The 17,638-nt window shown below is 42.3% G+C and overlaps 1 protein-coding gene across 6 annotated transcripts in view; it reads right to left on the bottom strand.

Moving 5' to 3' along the window:
- The window catches only part of LOC148027251 (histone-lysine N-methyltransferase TRX1-like), a 201,293-nt gene that overhangs the window by 1,892 nt on the left and 181,763 nt on the right, over positions 1-17,638 (bottom strand). For 3 of the 6 annotated variants that reach the window (XM_087691831.1, XM_087691832.1, XM_087691828.1), the window contains 3 exons: positions 916-1,011; positions 693-796; positions 310-450 (listed from right to left, as the gene is read on the bottom strand). In XM_087691831.1, coding sequence (XP_087547957.1) covers positions 310-450; positions 693-796; positions 916-1,011 — 341 coding nt within the window. Of the gene's footprint in view, positions 1-238; positions 451-692; positions 797-915; positions 1,012-17,638 lie in introns of those variants that run through there. The other 3 variants (XR_015692964.1, XR_015692965.1, XM_087691829.1) reach the window with 3 other exon arrangements.

The following is a 17,638-nucleotide window of genomic DNA, read 5'->3' as shown; positions in this document are numbered from 1 at the left end:
AGAAAAAAAAAAAAAAAACTTTCTTACAACCAAAAGTTTTGACCTGGTATTTACTAATCCCTTGGCTTTTAGCTTTATAAACTGAGCCCAGAATTGAACAAAGCCCAGCAGAATACTCAAGTGGGAAAAGACTTTTCATGCGTGATACAAAGATGCTTTCTCTATATAAATAACACATGTAGACAAAGACATTGTGCATCTCTTATTGGCAAATCTGTATATAGAAAATAAGCACTACCTCACAAGTTTGCCTTCAGTATGGTCGAACTTAAAAGAGATGAATGAATGGTTTCTCTGAAAGCCTAGCACCTTGTTGGGATCCATACAGTTATCTCACTGCGAGGAACAAGAATTTTTGCAGGTTCCTCTTCATCATCATCCGCATTCACAAAGCCCCGGCAGGATGGAAAACCACAATGGCAATCCAACTGTTCCCCTTTTGATGTGAACCTGATTAAAGAAGAGATGTTTCAGCAGGTTGTCTAATTTATCAAGAACTGATCTAACTTTGGCAGCATAAATTGTTCAAGAAAAATGGTATTTTCGTATTTTTGAATCATTGATTACAAAATCTTTCCGCAAAAAGTGCAAATTGAGAACACATTCATAAATTCATCATGGCAACTCAGTAATTCTCAAAAAAAGGGGCCACGATTCTAATTTACTGCAAACAGGGATCCCAGTATACCAACCTGTAATCATAGCTTAACTCTTCTCCTTCATTGATATCCCTCTTTGCAAAGATAATTATATGTTCCTCACCACTGATTGTCACAACTCTCGAGAAGCAATTTGGCTACAGATGTAGTAGTGCAAAAAACAATGAAAGATATAATTTACAAAATTGCAATGGAAAAACCCATGGGGGGAGTTTTTTTGCTTTGAAATACAGAATACATAAATTTGTCGACATACTTCACATGAATGGTTTATAAGGTGCGCAATGCTTCCTACACGTGTTGCATCCACTACTCGTACATCATCAATGCGAAACATGTAGGTTCCAGCACCCTGTGAAAATAAGGACCTTTGGTTCATGGTTTGTCAAGATACAACACCGATTTACTTCTCTGTTAAAACACACTGAGATGTTCACATAACAAATTTTGATAAAACAGGTACCAAGGAAATCTGAAAATTGATGCAATGATGGAAGAAACTCTTCCCAAAAAGATGTCCCACAACTTTCAGATGCCCAAACCAACACAATGGTGGAAGAGCCTCTTCCCAGAAAGATGGCACAACACCTTCAAATATGCAAATCAAAATATTCAAAGAACTATTTGACAAACACTTGAACCCTAAATTAGGCATGCCTCCTTGTTCTGTTATGTGAACATACGTGAAATATAATATACTAAAGCTCACAGAAGAGCTGTACTGCCTTACTTAACTGGAGGCCATAAACAGACTTACTGTGGGAACTCATTAAAAATAGCTCTATCCCCCCTTAGAACAAGTTTCATGAAACTCTCTGAAATGCAAATGTGCAACATAAAGACTGGACAATTTAGATGCATCTCTCAAACTTTTTGCTAGACAATAAGATGCATCTGGCATACATTTCCTATATATCCTTTGATGTATGCATGTTGAGATCCTGAAATTTAAAAACTTTTCCATTCTATTGGACTAGAGTACTCTAGTGGTTGCTGCAGTCTGATGGTTGTGAAGGATTAATCATTGTGCCCACCCTCCTCCCCTCTCTCCCTTAAGGTTTGTGTGCGTGCGTACATTCATTGAAGACGTGAATGTCTATTGAGCTCATATATGTTATACATGTGTCTAAGAGAGGAGAGCTCCATGTATCAAGGCTTAAGAATTAACACACTGGATATCAGCCTCGAGGCATCGGACATTGCATCATGCATAGAATACAACAGCCTATATACATCAATGAGCCTTTCATAATAGCTGTCACATAAAATTAATGTAGAGTTAATCCATGTAACATTCACGGGAAAACATTCTTAGGAGTTGTGACCATCTGCGTATTATAGAATATACACATGTTTTGGGGGGGCATGACTATTAGCCCTATGAGGCACATGTGTGAGCTAGGACCAGCTAAATAACACATAATTTGAGGAGTTGTTGGATGTAGAATTGGTAGATGACATAGTTGTTTACTTGGACGGTGATGAGAAGAACCTCAAGGCCTTTGTAGCTGCAATGGAGGTTTTTCTCAAAGCTTCAATGTTAGATTTATTTATCCTTTTGTGTGAGAACATACATCATTGTGTGTAAAAGTGCGTGTTTAGGTGTGAACACCTCAACACCACTTAGCATTACATAAGGCTCAAAGGTGTAGGCGTATACCTCAGCCTATATATTCAGGCCCTATCACTTGTACTTTCATCACAGATATCTCATCTATCATTATTGATCTATCTTTCAGTTTGTGTACGTGCAAGAGTATTCTGTGTGTGTGTGTGCGCGCGCGCGCGCAAAACCCCCCCTCCACATGGACTTCCATCCACTAGAGCCTGTGGTCACTCACGAGCTCCATACCCAACAGCGGTATCAGAGCCATCTTGCTGTATGCTGCCATGAACATGGCCTCAGCCACCTCACCAGGCCACCTGTGCCGATTGTTGCAACAAGTCTGCTTACTGAAGCTGCCACCGTCAGTGTTCAACAACTCAAGTCTTGAAAGGAGTGATGAGACAATCTCCTGCTCACCACTACCAGTGTGACGATCAACCAAGCACCTGGTGGGGCTGTGCACCTTCCTGTCCTGCGACCTGTGTCATCTCCAGTGACCCGCCTGTTTGCCCGGTTACCTGCCTGACACTGGATGCATTAATCTGCTGCATCAAACGTGCTGCTCCAGTCGACCTGTCCAATGCAACTCATCCCGCGGCATTGACTGCCTACACATTGTCATCCAAAGGCTGACCCTGTCGGCCGTCACCAAAGAAAAGGTTTAATTTAAAACTACTTTGAGTTTAAACCTCAGTTAATTAAAGTTTTAAACTTCTTCAAGGGGCAGTTCATACACATGTCGATCTTCTTTGAAATTTCTCAAAGTTTCATCATCATAAGTTGGGGCTTGTCCTATTCAAGCACTCAGCCATCAAATTGGAGCTTCCATTAGACCACCCAGTTACTCGCCTTCAACATTAGTTGAAAAAATGACCCATCAAGCATTTAGTGCTTGGCAACACCGTTGCAAGCAATGGACATTGATCGTGATATCCTCAAGACCAACATCAAGGGAGGATTTTTATCCCAGCAATTTTATTAAAAAAATAAATTAAAAAGTAAAAAAATACAAATCATAAAATTAAAAAAATATTAAAATCAGGTGATTAGAATTAGACACTGGCCATGTACACGCATGCACTAAAACTTTTTTGTCACTTAATAAATAATTGTGTGGGGTTCTTTGCTCGGATTTTAATAAAAATGAGTTGTCTATATTTTAATTTTCTTTCCTTTGGATTTACAAAGGAGCTATATTTCAAGGGGGATTGTAACCACTTCTCATGTGACCTTTGAGGTGATACCAAAAGCTATACCCATGTATTTGCCTTTGATCATGTGCCCACTAGTCTTTGAGCTACACTGGCTTTTGATCAATCTCTGAGCCATGCACATGCACTTCTAAACCATGTCTTACTTCGTGTCCTTCAAGCTTTTCGGTAGACCATGTCATCCTTACATTGCACCTCTCTCATTTATGCATCTCCTTTTTCAAAATCATTGTAGGAGATAAGACATTGCCTCTTCAAGGTAAGACCTTCCCTTTTTCTTTTTCATATGTTTGGTGTTGTGGGCTTAGTCACCCATGACCCGAAAGGGGGGTTGTTAGATTTATTTATCCTTGTGTGAACACACAATGATGTGTGTAAAAGTGCATGTTTAGGTGTGAGCATCTAACATCAGTTAGCATTAAATAAAGTTCAAAGATATAGGTGTCTACCTTAGGATATTCAAGCTCTATCACTTGTACTTTCATCACACATACCTCATCTATCATCATCAATCTATCTTTTAATTTGTGTATGTGCTAGAGTACTCTCTCTCTCTCTCTCTCTCTCTCTCTCTCTCTCTCTCTATGCTTCCCTCCGTGGAGTTCCATTTGCCATAGCTTGCCGGTCACTCACGAGCTCTATACCCAACATTCTATATGCCCCCCTCTGTAGAGTTCTATCCGCCATAGCTTGCCGGTCACTCACGAGCTCCATACCCAACATCGCCATGGCTTGCTGGTCACTCATGAGCTCCATACCCAACATTCAAAGAGCTCTTATCCAATGGCAAAAATCCTATGGACTTTGCAAAGGTTTGTGACATGTAGCAACCATATTGGAGGCCATATGAGAATTTCACTTGGGACCCTTGTGGTACTTCAGTGAGATACCTTGATTTCCATGTGGGTATAGAATCACATCAGAGTAGCAACTAGACAACTTACTTGTGTGCAAAAGGCAGAAGCTATTGTATAGCACAACGAGATTATCACTATCTTGCTAACCAGATCTTGCTTGCTATCATAGGTAGTCTTGCGAGGACTAAGGTAGTGTGGATGTCATTATCCAAGCCAAATCTAGTGGTAACTTAGGAACCATTGAACTAGACATTCAAAGTAGAGCACTAATGGTGAAACTTGTTTAGAGGGGCCTTCTTGTGGTTGAAGAGCTATGAAAGAAGTTATTGCTTTGGAGATTAGAGACCCTTGCTCTTGCTAATGGAGAACCATGGTAATATCCATGCAACGATGCTTGGGAGTGGTTTTGAGATTGAATCTCTACATCTATTACAAGGGCTTGGGGATAGGTATCTATAGGTCTTGACTAGATTGACCCAACCACTATTGAAGAGAAGTTGAGGCAGCCACTTCTCCTCAACTAGCTACTCAGGATAAAGAAAGGCCACACCATCGATTAGAGGTCTCCAAGATTCCCTTTCCAGACAGCTTTCATGGTGGGGAAGTGGCTTGCCTTTCTTGAGCTACTAGCTGAAGCATATAGGTCCTGACTAGATTGACCCAACCACTATTGAAGAGAAGTTGAGGCAGCCACTTCTCCTCAACTAGCTACTTAGGATAAAGAAAGGCCACACCATCGATTAGAGGTCTCCAAGATTCCCTTTCCAGACAGCTTTCATGAAGGGGAAGTGGCTTGCCTTTCTTGAGCTACTAGCTGAAGCACAGAGGAGACTTTGCCACATGAAGGACAACAAGCTAGAGATATGAGGAGAGCATCAAGGAGGTGGTGCCAAGAGATGGAACAGTATGCTCTCATACCATGCTAGGAAACAGTAGGGTTTGCAGGGAGAAACACAGAGTGCATGGCAAACATTGTGACAAATGAAACAAAACAAAGAAAATGAAGAATGATGGACACTGAATCATGCTAATACAATGAGGTGGAGCTCAAAGATAGTTGCACTGTCCTAATGGATCAAATGGCAACACCAAGAACGGATTTGCATAGTAAAGGGAGCGAAATACGGTCCCTCAAGTAGAGCTATTAATCATGAGGAAAAAATTTGCTCAAGTCCTCCAAATAGTGGAATGTTGGAGTTGACATTGGAAGATGGAGGATAGTGGTCAAGGAAGCAAAATGCAATCCTTGAGAGCTGTTAGAGATGAACTCTCTGAGATGATGGATGTTGCTCAAACCCAATCACCAAACACACAATGATGCAAGAAGAAGATTACTAAAGAACACAAGAAGAGAAATGGGGGCCAATATGTCTTCTTACTTGTTTTGTTTTCTCTTCCACATATAATAGAATGTACACAATAAGTGTACATAAGATACAACATAAAGAAAAGTGTCATGGAAACTTCTCAAATGATATGCCTTTAGGAATTTCTAATTTCCTGAAATGTAGCAATGGAAATGATGATGAACAAGTCGCCAAGCTGTATCGACTCAAAATATTGCAATTTGGAGTGTTTGGAGTTGATGAGAATGTGAAGAAGAGCTCCGAAAGAAATCGCTTGCTAGTATGGCATCACAATCAATTAGACAGCACCATAAACTAAGATATCTGCCAAGGTGGGGGTGTGGACAGCAATAATAGACGGTTGAGGTCAAAGGCATGATGGTGGAATGATGAAGAATGAATGAGAGAGTGAGTGTGGAGCGAAGATGGATGAATGCACGTGCCCTATTTATAGGCACATGAGTCATTGAATTGTTAGGGAGGCACCCCAACAGTCTCGGGTGGAGCATGAATAATAATGCATGGCACTACAAACTCAATGATTATTACATGGGGATGGTTGCTTGGATCATAGATAGAGACTCAACTTGTGGGTATGAGGATTATACAATGTCTCATGCTTACCTTGTCTCAAGGCGACTTGTGATTTAGGGTTGACATGCTATATTTCTGATAGATAGTGTGGACCCAAGGGCACTGTCAAAAATAGGAGCTCATGGCTACCATTATTGCTTAGTATATATGGATTGCCAAGTGCAACAACACGATAGATTTATTGAGATATACACTCCATAGACTTTAGAATTTGGACAAAGGTGGTCCATGCTCTCCACGAGCAATGGGAGAGGATACAAGGTAGTTCATTGACCACGAGGAGGAGGAGAGATGCTTTTTCAGGACTTGGGATTCTGGCATTATGGAAAGACTAGCTCAAAAAGTTGCAGCTTGTTGTATATTTCTTGTTAAGTCCCTCAGAGGGCTGTTTTGTACTTTGTATTTTGCCTTGAGAAAAAATCCTAAAGAGATCTATATATAGCCTTTTTTGACCTCTTCTCTTCAAGCAAAGAGATCTCATAGAAAAACTAGCTCATTTTATTTTTTTCTCTAGAGCAAAGTAAACATTCTATTAACATATCTCAGAACAAAGTGTCTCAAGGCAAAAAACCAAGCATAAAGCCTTTCATATCAAGAACTATATGACAAGGGGAAGTCTATTACAAAGCTTGAGTGAATAGCTAGTCAAGAGGTCATTGGTTGTAGGCCATGGAAGAGGAGTTGGACTACATTGCTACTAATGGTACTTGGGATCTCGTTAGGTTGCCACCTGGCAAGAAGACTATCAGCACTAAATGTGTTTTTAAGCTCAAATGCAAGGCTGATGGTTCAATTGTTAGGTACAAGTCACACTTGGTTGCCAAAGGTTATGCTTAGAAAAAGGGCATAGATTATGAGGAGACTTTTACTTCTACACCTGATTAGTTAGGTCAATTTGTCTCTCAAGTGTCCCTGAGCAGTTATTGACCCCTCGACTAGCGTTGGTATCACCTAGTACTTGTTAGGCATAACTTATTACAACTTTTGCCTTTGGCACCAACAGCTGATATCTTGGAGTCTTGAATCTCGCACTATGAAATAATTAACTAGGTGACAAATCTGCCAATTTCTTGGGGTGTCTTGACCTTGAGGACACTAAAGAAATGTGAGTGGAGTGGGGGAAAAAGTTGGGGCTGGGGGATTGAAGATGGGGCCAGCGGATGGAGATCACTAGGCACCTCCAACTTGAGGACCCCTAGGTGCTTTTTGGGGGAGGGTTGATTTCTTTCCATGGTTTTTAAGGTCTTCTTACGAAGTGCTTTCCACTTTTCTTTGTTCTCTTTTTCCAATGCGTATTGTGTCAACAACTCCTCGTACTTTGTTGAGCATCCATATATCTTGGCCTCACTATGAAACCATCATGGGAAAGATGAAAGAAGTGACATTGGTATTGTGCCATCTTCATGCCTAATGGGAAAGGGGGCTCGGACCAAGTCCTCTCTGTCTCCACTTTAGTGATGTTTGCCTTGATCACTCTATTCAACTTTGAACGGATGAGACTCAAAGTGGGACAATCAAGGCTGTAGCATGCAAGTTCAACCACATGCTTATATGTGCATACCAACACTGTCTATCTCCCTCTATTGCAAGTTGTCTTGAGGACTCCAGAGCTAGCCTAGGGTATCAGTCTTTAGGGAGTTGCCATATCCTCTAGAGGAAGGTGATTGCTTGGAATAGTGCTTCCACTACCACGGGTGCTGCACCCAACTCTGCTCGCATGATCTCTTGTGGTACTGAAGCTTTCGTCCTGATCATACATGCTATCGTCATGACCAGTGGTTTCTCCATATGTTCCTGGCCATCATAATGTTGTGCTTCAGGTCTATTACAATCCATGAGATGCGCCCGTCAAGTATGATAAAGGCTTGGGCTCCAAATGGTTGCTCCATAGAGTAGTGTGGGCATTCGTGAAGTGTCAAAGAGCCACAATTTGGTACGGGGCTCCTGGAATTGTATGTGTGCACATTGTTGCTCTAGAGTGCCCAAAGCTACGTATGCCCATGCAAACCTAGCCTTTGAAGTCTCCTTCCATGAAAACTGTGGCCCTTTAAAAGCGACCCCAAGGTATACATATTGTCTAACCATTTCCACAGACTGAGTGTCATACATAAAGTGATGCTCTGAGTGTGTCACCCAAGCTGTCGAGGTGTTAGAGTCCATAATTTTAGTCTTTCCAAGATTAACCTTAAGGCCTTTCTCTTCACAAAACACATGCAATGCATCTAGATGTCATCGTAACCCCTTAAGTGAATTTGAGATGAGTACAATATCATCTGCATATAACAAAATTGGTATCAATACCCCAGCCAAAAGCTCGCTCCCATACCACCCCATCTTTGTATGTAATTTGAAATCTCTTAGATATACAATCCACACAACAAAGGAGAGAGCGGACAGCCTTGCTTTATACCAACCGTGCTAGACACTGAGGCTGTTGTGCCTGCAAGCACTCGTACTCTACTTGTCACTGTCTCATACGATGTATAAATACATCACTGCATATTCTCAAGGACCCCAATGGTTCGCAACCTCTGTATGAGTCTTGCATGTGGTATTGTATCCTTGACAAAAACCAGCTAGTCCTGTAGACCGTATCCCCTTTGTTTTAGCCCACCAACTCAACTCATGCTCCACAATAGAGGCATATATCTTTGCTAGCATATGGCCAATCATAATAGTGCCGTAGTTGTTAGCAACCAATGGATCTCCACTCTTAGAAATCGGCACTATTGTGTGGTCACACCAACTTGTTGGAAACCCCTCACAAACAACTCTATTGAAGATATTTGACAAGATAGGGGCCAATGTATAACATGCATGTGCAAAATGTTCTGCCACAAGGCCATCTTGATCATATGATCTTCCATTCTTTAACCTCCAAATGGCATACCTCACCATTTTTGACGTAAAGAATCCACACTTTGTTGGCCTAGAGTTTGATGGATAGAGAATCTGCTCTTGTGATGGAATATCATACAATACACTAGCATGTTCATGCCATACCTTAGGTGATGTCAAATGAATTCGGGGTTGTCTACCATGAAATTTCCTCCATGCCTTCTTCTTGTCCCTACTCAAAAAGAGTTGATACATCTCATGCTTTGGTTTGGCTAGATAGTCCCTCTTCTTTTTCTGCACAAGACAACAGAAGACATTCCATGCATGCTTGTGTGTGCATGTCCCTAGTGTAACATCCCTTTGTAAGCGGGTCCTAGTCTGTTTGCACTCATCATCATACCAGGCATTTTGAGGGGCAGCGCATCTACCTAGTGCAGTAGAGTCCATTTTACATGGAAATGCCTCTATAGCTGCTGTATGTAAAACCTTTGCTAGAGACATAGTTGCCTCCATACATCGTACGGATCTGTCCGTATGGTATGATTCGTACGGTACGTATCCATACGAATTCGTACATTAAAACACGCCTTTTTCGGCCACCTCGCCTGCGCATCCCGCGTCCCGCGTCACGCGTTTCCTGTGCCCACACTTTTATTCCGCTTGACTGCGTGGCACTTTTTGGGGGGTGGGAAGCCTTGGATACCTCATCCCACCCCCTTTTCCAGCCATGCACTCCCCTCCCTAGCCCTCTTTGGATTCCTTCTAGCTGGCAGCCCTCTCTTTGACCCTTGATCCCTCTTTGACTGTTTGAACTTTGACTCTTCTCTCATCTACAAAATGTGCTCCTCTCCTCCATGCTTCCACACCAATTTAGTAAGCACTTATCATTCTCATCTTCCTCTCTTGGATCTTGATTCTTGAATAGACTTGTGATTTGTCATTTTCGAATCTCACCTCCCATCCCCTCTTTCCTGCACCCTATCAAAGCATTTGCCATTCTCAAATCTCATCTCCCATCCCCTCTATCCCGCACCCTATCCAAGCATTTGCCATTCTCATCTCCTATCCCCTCTCTCTCACTCTTGCTCTTTCAACTTTACCCCAACCCTCGGGCCTCTCGAGTCTCTCTTCCTTTCAACTTTTCAGACTCAACTTTCAAGTTTCAAGAGTCGAGACTTAAGCATCTCTCTCTCTCTCTCTCTCTCTCTCTCTCTCTGGCCTCTTTATCCATCATCGGCACCATGACTCGTGAGAAGCACGAGGCCTTCAATTTGCATGCAATCCATGTGGAAAGGGACACAAAGAAGTCCAATTCTCACCATTGGACATGCAAGTATTGTGGGAAGCGCTATACAAGTGGTGCAACTCGGCTTCTCCAACATCTTTCCAAGACGGGGGGGCAAGTTGCTCCATGCAAGGAGATCCCTCAAAACATTGTGGAGGAGATTCTTGCCAAGATGAGAGGGGGATCCACAAGAGGAGAAAGTGGCTTATCGGCACCAACTCCTATGCCTACTAACGAGGAATCATCCAATGTGGGCATATCTTCAATTGGGGGAGAGCCTCTACCATTGGTCATGGAGGCTCCACATCCGTATCCGGCTCTGGTAAAAAACAAAGAGTGGAGGCTCATGCGGTGCCGGAGAAACAATCCTCTCTCTCTCAAGCTCCTGGTCATGTGCGTGGATTGGTTGCCTTTCTTAGAGAAAGGCAACGACTTGCGGACATGGAAATTGCACGCATGGTGATTGAGTGCAATCTTACATTCAATGTCCTAAAGCAAGAGCAATGGAAAAAGACGGTAAAAGCCGTTGCCAATGTGGGTCCATGTGAAGGATGGATTGGTGTTACATACAATGACATGAGGACGAAAAAGATTGATGAAGAGAAAGAGAGGATTGATAGGGCCCCTGATCCTATTCGGGCCGCATGGATAAAATATGTTTGCTTCATTCTCACCGATGGATGGAGTGATCGTAAGAAACGTGGCATCATCAATATACTTGTCTCATGTCCACTCGGCACTTTTTGCAGGCTGTAGATATCGGCAAGAGAGGGAGAAAAACGATGGGCGCATTCATCTACTGCCACATTCGACAAGCTATCATTGAGGTATACATTGCAATTTACCTTTTAAATTTGTTTCGCTTTCTTTCATTACGATAATATCATGATTCATAATTGAAATTTGATTTATGGCATATGCATAACTATCTCTCTCCCTATTCTAATAATTAATTTCTCTCTAGTATCTATGATCTATCTCAATTCTCTCTTTCTCCCCAAGCCACAAAGCCCCCAACCCCCAAGCTCCATCTGTCTTCATTCTTGAATCTTGAAAGTTTAAAGTTGAAACTTGAAACTTGAACTTGAAAGGCTCAAGTTTCAACTCTCTCTAGACTCTTTCTCTCTCTATCCTTCAATTTCCAAGTATTATTAGTAATAACTATACTTGTAATTTGTAAATTGTGGTTGTAGGTGGGCCCCTCAAATGTGGTGCAAGTTATTACCGAACATACATCGAATTGTTGGCGCATGGGCCGTTTGCTTAAGTCTGAGTTCCCTACGATTGTGTGGACTCCATGTGCAAGTCATTGTTTGGACATGCTCATGGAGGACATTGGAAAGCTCAAGTGGATGGTCCGCAAAGCTACACCAATTGTCACATTCTTCACGGTAAAGGTAAAGGTGCTTGCAATGTATCGTGAGCATAGCACATTGGAGTTGAAGAAGCCTTCTTCAATTCGCTTTGCTTACATGTGGTTATTGCTAGAGCGTCTTTGTGAGGTGCAATCTGATAGTGGTGTCCACTCTATGGAATGAGTGGAATGAGCATGAGACAGAGGAGACCAAAGCCATGCAGCGCTTGTGCCTTAATGAGCATTTGGCAAAAACTCCGTGCTGTTGTCATTGTTGACACTCCCTTCTATAGGGTGTTATGTATGAGTGATTGCGAGGGATCCACCATAGGCTTTCTCGTTCACTTCTTTAGAGCGGCATTGGTGGAGGCACGTGCTTGTACAATGATCATAGAGACACAACGTGCATATGTTTTAGAGATAGTAGAGAGGAGATGGGCGTGGATGCATAAGCCCATCCATGGTTTTGCCGCATTGGTACATCCGGCCTACAAGTCACCGACGGTCATGGATGATAGAGAGTTCCTTTCGAACTAGCTTGCTTATTTGACTTTTGTGGTCCTTGTGGATGACCACAATGCAATGCTAGAGGAGCTAGGATGCTACACAGATCAGAGAGGGCATGTGGCTTTTGCTTCTCCCACTTGTTGGAGGAGAGAGTCACTTGTGAAGCCTTTATTTTGATGGCAAAACTTTGGATACGCACTGGAGACCCTTCAACCCTTAGCCATGAGGGTCCTTACCCACGATTGCTCTTCGGGTGCATGTGAGAGAAACTGGAGTGCCTATTCTCTCATTCACACATACATTCACAATCGGCTTAGCACACAACAGTTAGAGCGGCTAGTCTATTGCTGCACTAACTTACACATGATGAGAGCTATGATGAGTATGGGTAGTCCGAAGCAGATAAAGTTTAAACACTTAACCATAACATTTAAATTTTAAAATTTGTTGTTTTAACTTTTAAACTTTAAACTTTGAAGTTTATACTTTAGAATTTAGACTTTAGCATTTACAATGATCAATCTTACGTGCACCACTGCATTGTGTAGGTGAATGTTGATACATTCAAGTTGACCGGCGACACTCTTCATAGTATGCATAAGGAGGTGGACGAGGAGGAGGAGATGATTTTTGCAGAGCTCTATAGAGAGCTTATAGCAGCAGATACTTGTGATACTCGCAGTCAGCATGCTCGTGGACGAGGAGTTTGAGTAGGTGGTAGCAGGGGCATGGTCATTCGACGCCCTCCATTATTGAGGAGGGGTGGTTTGAGTGGCTTGCAGACATATGTAAGACGGGGCTCTAGTAGCCCACTTCCTATGTCTCATGATAACATCCCCCCCTTGCCTACATAGCCACCACCTAGGGAGCCATCATTTGATGATGATGGTAACCTCATCAGTGAGGATGAGTAGGAGTGTATCTCATCATCGGATGTCAAGGAGTCATCTTCAGACTCTCTTGATAAGCACTTAGATGGTTCTAATGATGATGATAGTGATGCCTCATCATAGATTCATATGACATAGGTCTCTCTCTTTTTTGTATCAGATATACTAGACTGTAGTTGTATCGCATGTTTTGCGCAGCCCATGCGACCGCGATGAGAGAGTACTATGGGCAATAGGTATAGCCCATGGCCCATCATAATTCATCCGTGGTTGTGCTTTTTTTTGGGGGGGGGGGGGAGAGAGAGAGAGAGAGAGAGAGAGATTAATCTCTACATTAGGGCAATGTGGCCTATGAGACAATATCCAAAGTATATCCATGTCTAATGTCATCTCATCATTAGTAAGATGAAGATAACATTAAAAATAAGTGGCCTATGAAACGATAGTAAGAATAACTTTGTGATGGGACTATGCTCAAGTAGAACCATGTCTAGTTTTGTCAAATTGGTAGAAAGAAAAGGAGATCCAAATTTGACAAAACTATATATAGAAAGATGTGGTAGAGACTACAAGTTGTAGTTGATCTCAAGGTCCACACATGATCTCAGCTAAGATGAGGTCCTAATTGCTCCACTGATATGCCTGGTGCCGAGTCTTCAGTATCTCGTGATAATGGTTATGATCTACGGCCTCCTTAGACACAGACCTAGTAGGTGGGGTTGTCATGCTTGGTGAAGTGAAATGGCTCTATCCAATGTAACTCCACGTCTTGGAATGGGGGGTGTCTAGTGGAGTCCCTCTAGTCTCTCTCTACAAGGCTAGTAGTGTCAGTAGGGTCGAATCTGTGAATAAAGTCTGTCACTACTCTTTGCATGGGTCTCTTTGGGTAAGCTGGCCTTCTCTCTTGTAGTAGTGCTGTACAACGCCTCTCGAGCTCCAGGAGAGAAAGACGTAGGCATCTTTGGTCCTCGTACTCCATGATACAACGAAGAGGTCCAAAACCATCACACAAGAGGCAGTGGTACCATCCTCGTATATCATAGTATACTGTACATCTAAATATATAATGCTTCTCTATCTCAAGCTCTCGGCCACAAAGCTGGCAGGTGCTATCCTCTGCTGGAGTATTTGTCTACCTACTTGTCTCCATTTGTAGTTTATGAGAGGAGGTACGAATCTATCCGATAGTAGCCCATATGCTGTGGGAGAGATAGGCATTTATGTATACTGGTTGAATACTGAATCCATCATTACAGAGACACAAGAAGTGAGTCCGATAGAACTCCATCCTCAATGCTAGATAGACTGGTGGGTGGATCCATATCCTCGTTGTCTCAAGATATCAACTCTATTCACTTGGTTCAACATCCCATGTCCTGAAAGAAGCATTTCTCCTCTTCCTCATAGTTTGGAAACTGCCATGTATTCTCTCCCATCTCCCACAAAGAGTATGCAGTCTCTATCCAGATTTTGGAGAGAGCCTTTGTAGTAGATATGTCCAAAAAATCAATAGCATGGCTATATTCGGCTGTCCATATGTACCAAGCAATAGTGCTTGCTATGAGCTCCCGTCTGTGATGATGCCCCTAAGTCCATACTGTCTGTGAGTAATCTAGCATGAAAGTCCTGCTCACAAGCTACCTTGAAGCCTAACACCCCTGTACATCCTCATACCCACAAGTTGGGCCTCTGTCAGTGACCCATGGAATTGTTCCCCATGTTCATAGAATCTATAGTGCCATGAAACACCATCCTAAGGATTCTCCTCAAGACCTCCTAAGCCCATGGGCAATCCCATAAGCAATGCCTCTGAGTCTCCTCAGGCTCCCCACATCTAAAGCAAGGAATAGGGTCTCTACCTTAGCCAGCCAACTACTAAACTCTGTGCTAGTAACCAAAGAAAGAGTGAAACCTTTCCTGGTCTAAAGTTGTCCTCCAATCTGCTCCAGAAGTCTACAAGGAAAGGCTGTGATATACCCTAGATAGTCTAATGCTCAGTTGCAGGTGGCACTACTTTGATCCTGCTCATTTGTATTCTCCTCCCCAACCTACAGATACAACCAAAGAAGGGCACATACTGAGGTGAATCTGTAAATGGACTTCTCCATACCCCACTCCCTAGGATCCCGTTGAAGCCTTTGTACCAGTCTCCTCCAATATGCCCAATGTCTTTGTCGCTCTTCCATACAAGTTTGAGAGTCTTGGTCTAAGTACCAAGTCCTATCACAATGAGCCACAACTCTAATATTTTATTGAGAGCATCCAATGAACTGTAATTGATCTAAATCCTCTTGCCTAAGTCTGCTATCCATCTCTATTGAAAAAGTAAACACTCTCTCCACTAGTGGCTACCACTACAAGAAGGATCTCTCCTTTGGTAAAGAGCCCTATCCATGTTTGATGTGTCACTCTGTCATTCCTCCATTCAAGGGGTACCACCTCCCTGATGCTCTCCATTATGACTAAGGCCCCCTTGATACCTTTGAAGTCCTATCCATGTTTGATTTGTGCTGTGTCATTCCTCCATTCAAGGGGTACCACCTCGGCGATGCTCTCCTCTAGTAAAGAGCCCTATCCATGTTTGATCTGTCATTGTCATTCCTCCATTTCTCCATTCAAGGGATACCATCTCCCTAATGCTCTCCATTATGACTTTGGCCCCCTTGATACCTTGAAGTCTCGGTCTCTGTAAATGAGCCGTCAGCTCCAAAAAGGCAAACCACTCCCCCACTGTAGAAGCTACTTGTGCAAAGAACCTCCCCCAAGATAGGAGGATCCTCTCTCCAATGGTGTAACCTCTCTCTATCTTGAGTAGCTGATTAAAAAAAAGTGCTGCCTCAACTTCTCTTCAACACTTGCCTGGTCAATCTGATGAAATCATATAGATACTAATCTCCATGCCCCTATAATAGATGCAACACATGTAACCTTAAAATTCTTTCCGAGCCTTGTAGCTTGGATATGCTGAAATAGCTAGTGTGTGCTAGGCTACCATGGCCTTGCATGAGCAGGAGCAATGGTCTCTAATCTCCATAAGAGTAGCATCTTCCATGGCTCCTCACAACGAGCTTTACCATTAGTACTCTACTTTGACTATCTGGGTCAATAACCCCCAAAACACTCGTGCATCTAGGTAGGATGATAACATCCCAAGCTACCTAAGCCCTCACAAGACTACTGTCTCTACCTTATCAAATGAAATTCTTGATGAGTCGCTTTACTTTGCCAATGCATGACCTAGAGAGGGCCCACAAAGTAGTTATGTACCACATGGTGGCTAACAAAACCTAATTTGCAACTACCACCTTGCTTGCTAGTGGTAGTCTTGTTGTGCTCCAATATAGTAGCTTTTACCTTATGCCAAGTGATAAGGGTGCTATCTGCAGCTTTGAGGAAATATCAATGCCTATATGGCAGCCCAAGTATCTCACAGAAGTGCCATGGGGGATCCAAGTGAAACTCTCATGTGGTTTCCAATCTATTTGCCAAGTATCGCAAACCCAAAATCCATAGAATTTGTGCCAGTTAATAAGAGCTCTTGAGGCTCTACAGAAGACCTCCATTGTAACTACAAAGGCATTTGCAAATAAACACGTCATTTGCAAACTCTACATCTAGCAACTCCTCCGCTGCCCACTGAAATCCCCATGCAAAGAGGAGAAAAAATGGTTGTTGTTCACACTCCATCTATATTGTAAGCTCATTCCATGGTTGAAATTTGCAATTTTCTGCAGTAAGAAAAAGATACTCCAAACTTGGGATACTCCAAATGAGTAACTAGTTACTCCTTAATTATATCACACTTTTTATTAAGCGCTAATTAATGACTCAATCATTACTTATAAGTGACGAGCTTACTAGGTGAAACTTTATCTCACGGCCTACTTAATAACTTAAGTGTCCTAAGTGAGCTGCTTACTATGCGAAATTTTTAACATAACTCAGTTCTAAGGTACAAATTTTCAATTTAATAAAAGTTTTATGTTGTATCTTGGCCATGTACCACATGGCCCGCACACTTGTTCACAACATGTCCTAGTGTCAAATCCTCCATTGTTGGTGTAATGATCACTATGCCAAGAGCTATGGGTACCAGAGTTAAGATTCATTTTAATTAAAAATCTTCATGAAGTTTAATTACATCATTAAGTTCATTTCTCATTTGGGTGACATACCCTTCCCTTGAAACATCACAAGCGACCCTAATTGCACGCAGTTAAGATCCAACACGGCATACTAAATAACCAATACATGTTTTCTAGCAACCAAGCATACTGCCATTACTACATGTGTTGTCAATATATAGTTGTTCATATATGCTTCCAAGTAAGCAAGCACACTATTTTTACTCCATGTACTACCAATATACAATTATCTATACATGTTTCAATGTAACCAAGCATGCTCCTATTACACCATGTTCAGACAATGTACATTTTCTTTAAAAGATGTAGTTACTGCACTGGTATACAACTAGTCACTCATGGAGAT

This window comes from Lygodium microphyllum, chromosome 13 (assembly GCF_053477565.2).
Source record: "Lygodium microphyllum isolate KBCC chromosome 13, Lygodium_microphyllum_v1.1.10, whole genome shotgun sequence".
Classification (NCBI taxonomy): Eukaryota; Viridiplantae; Streptophyta; class Polypodiopsida; order Schizaeales; family Lygodiaceae; genus Lygodium; species Lygodium microphyllum.
The sequence above is the reverse complement of the archived record's forward strand: the minus strand, read 5'-3'. Positions and strand labels throughout refer to the sequence as shown.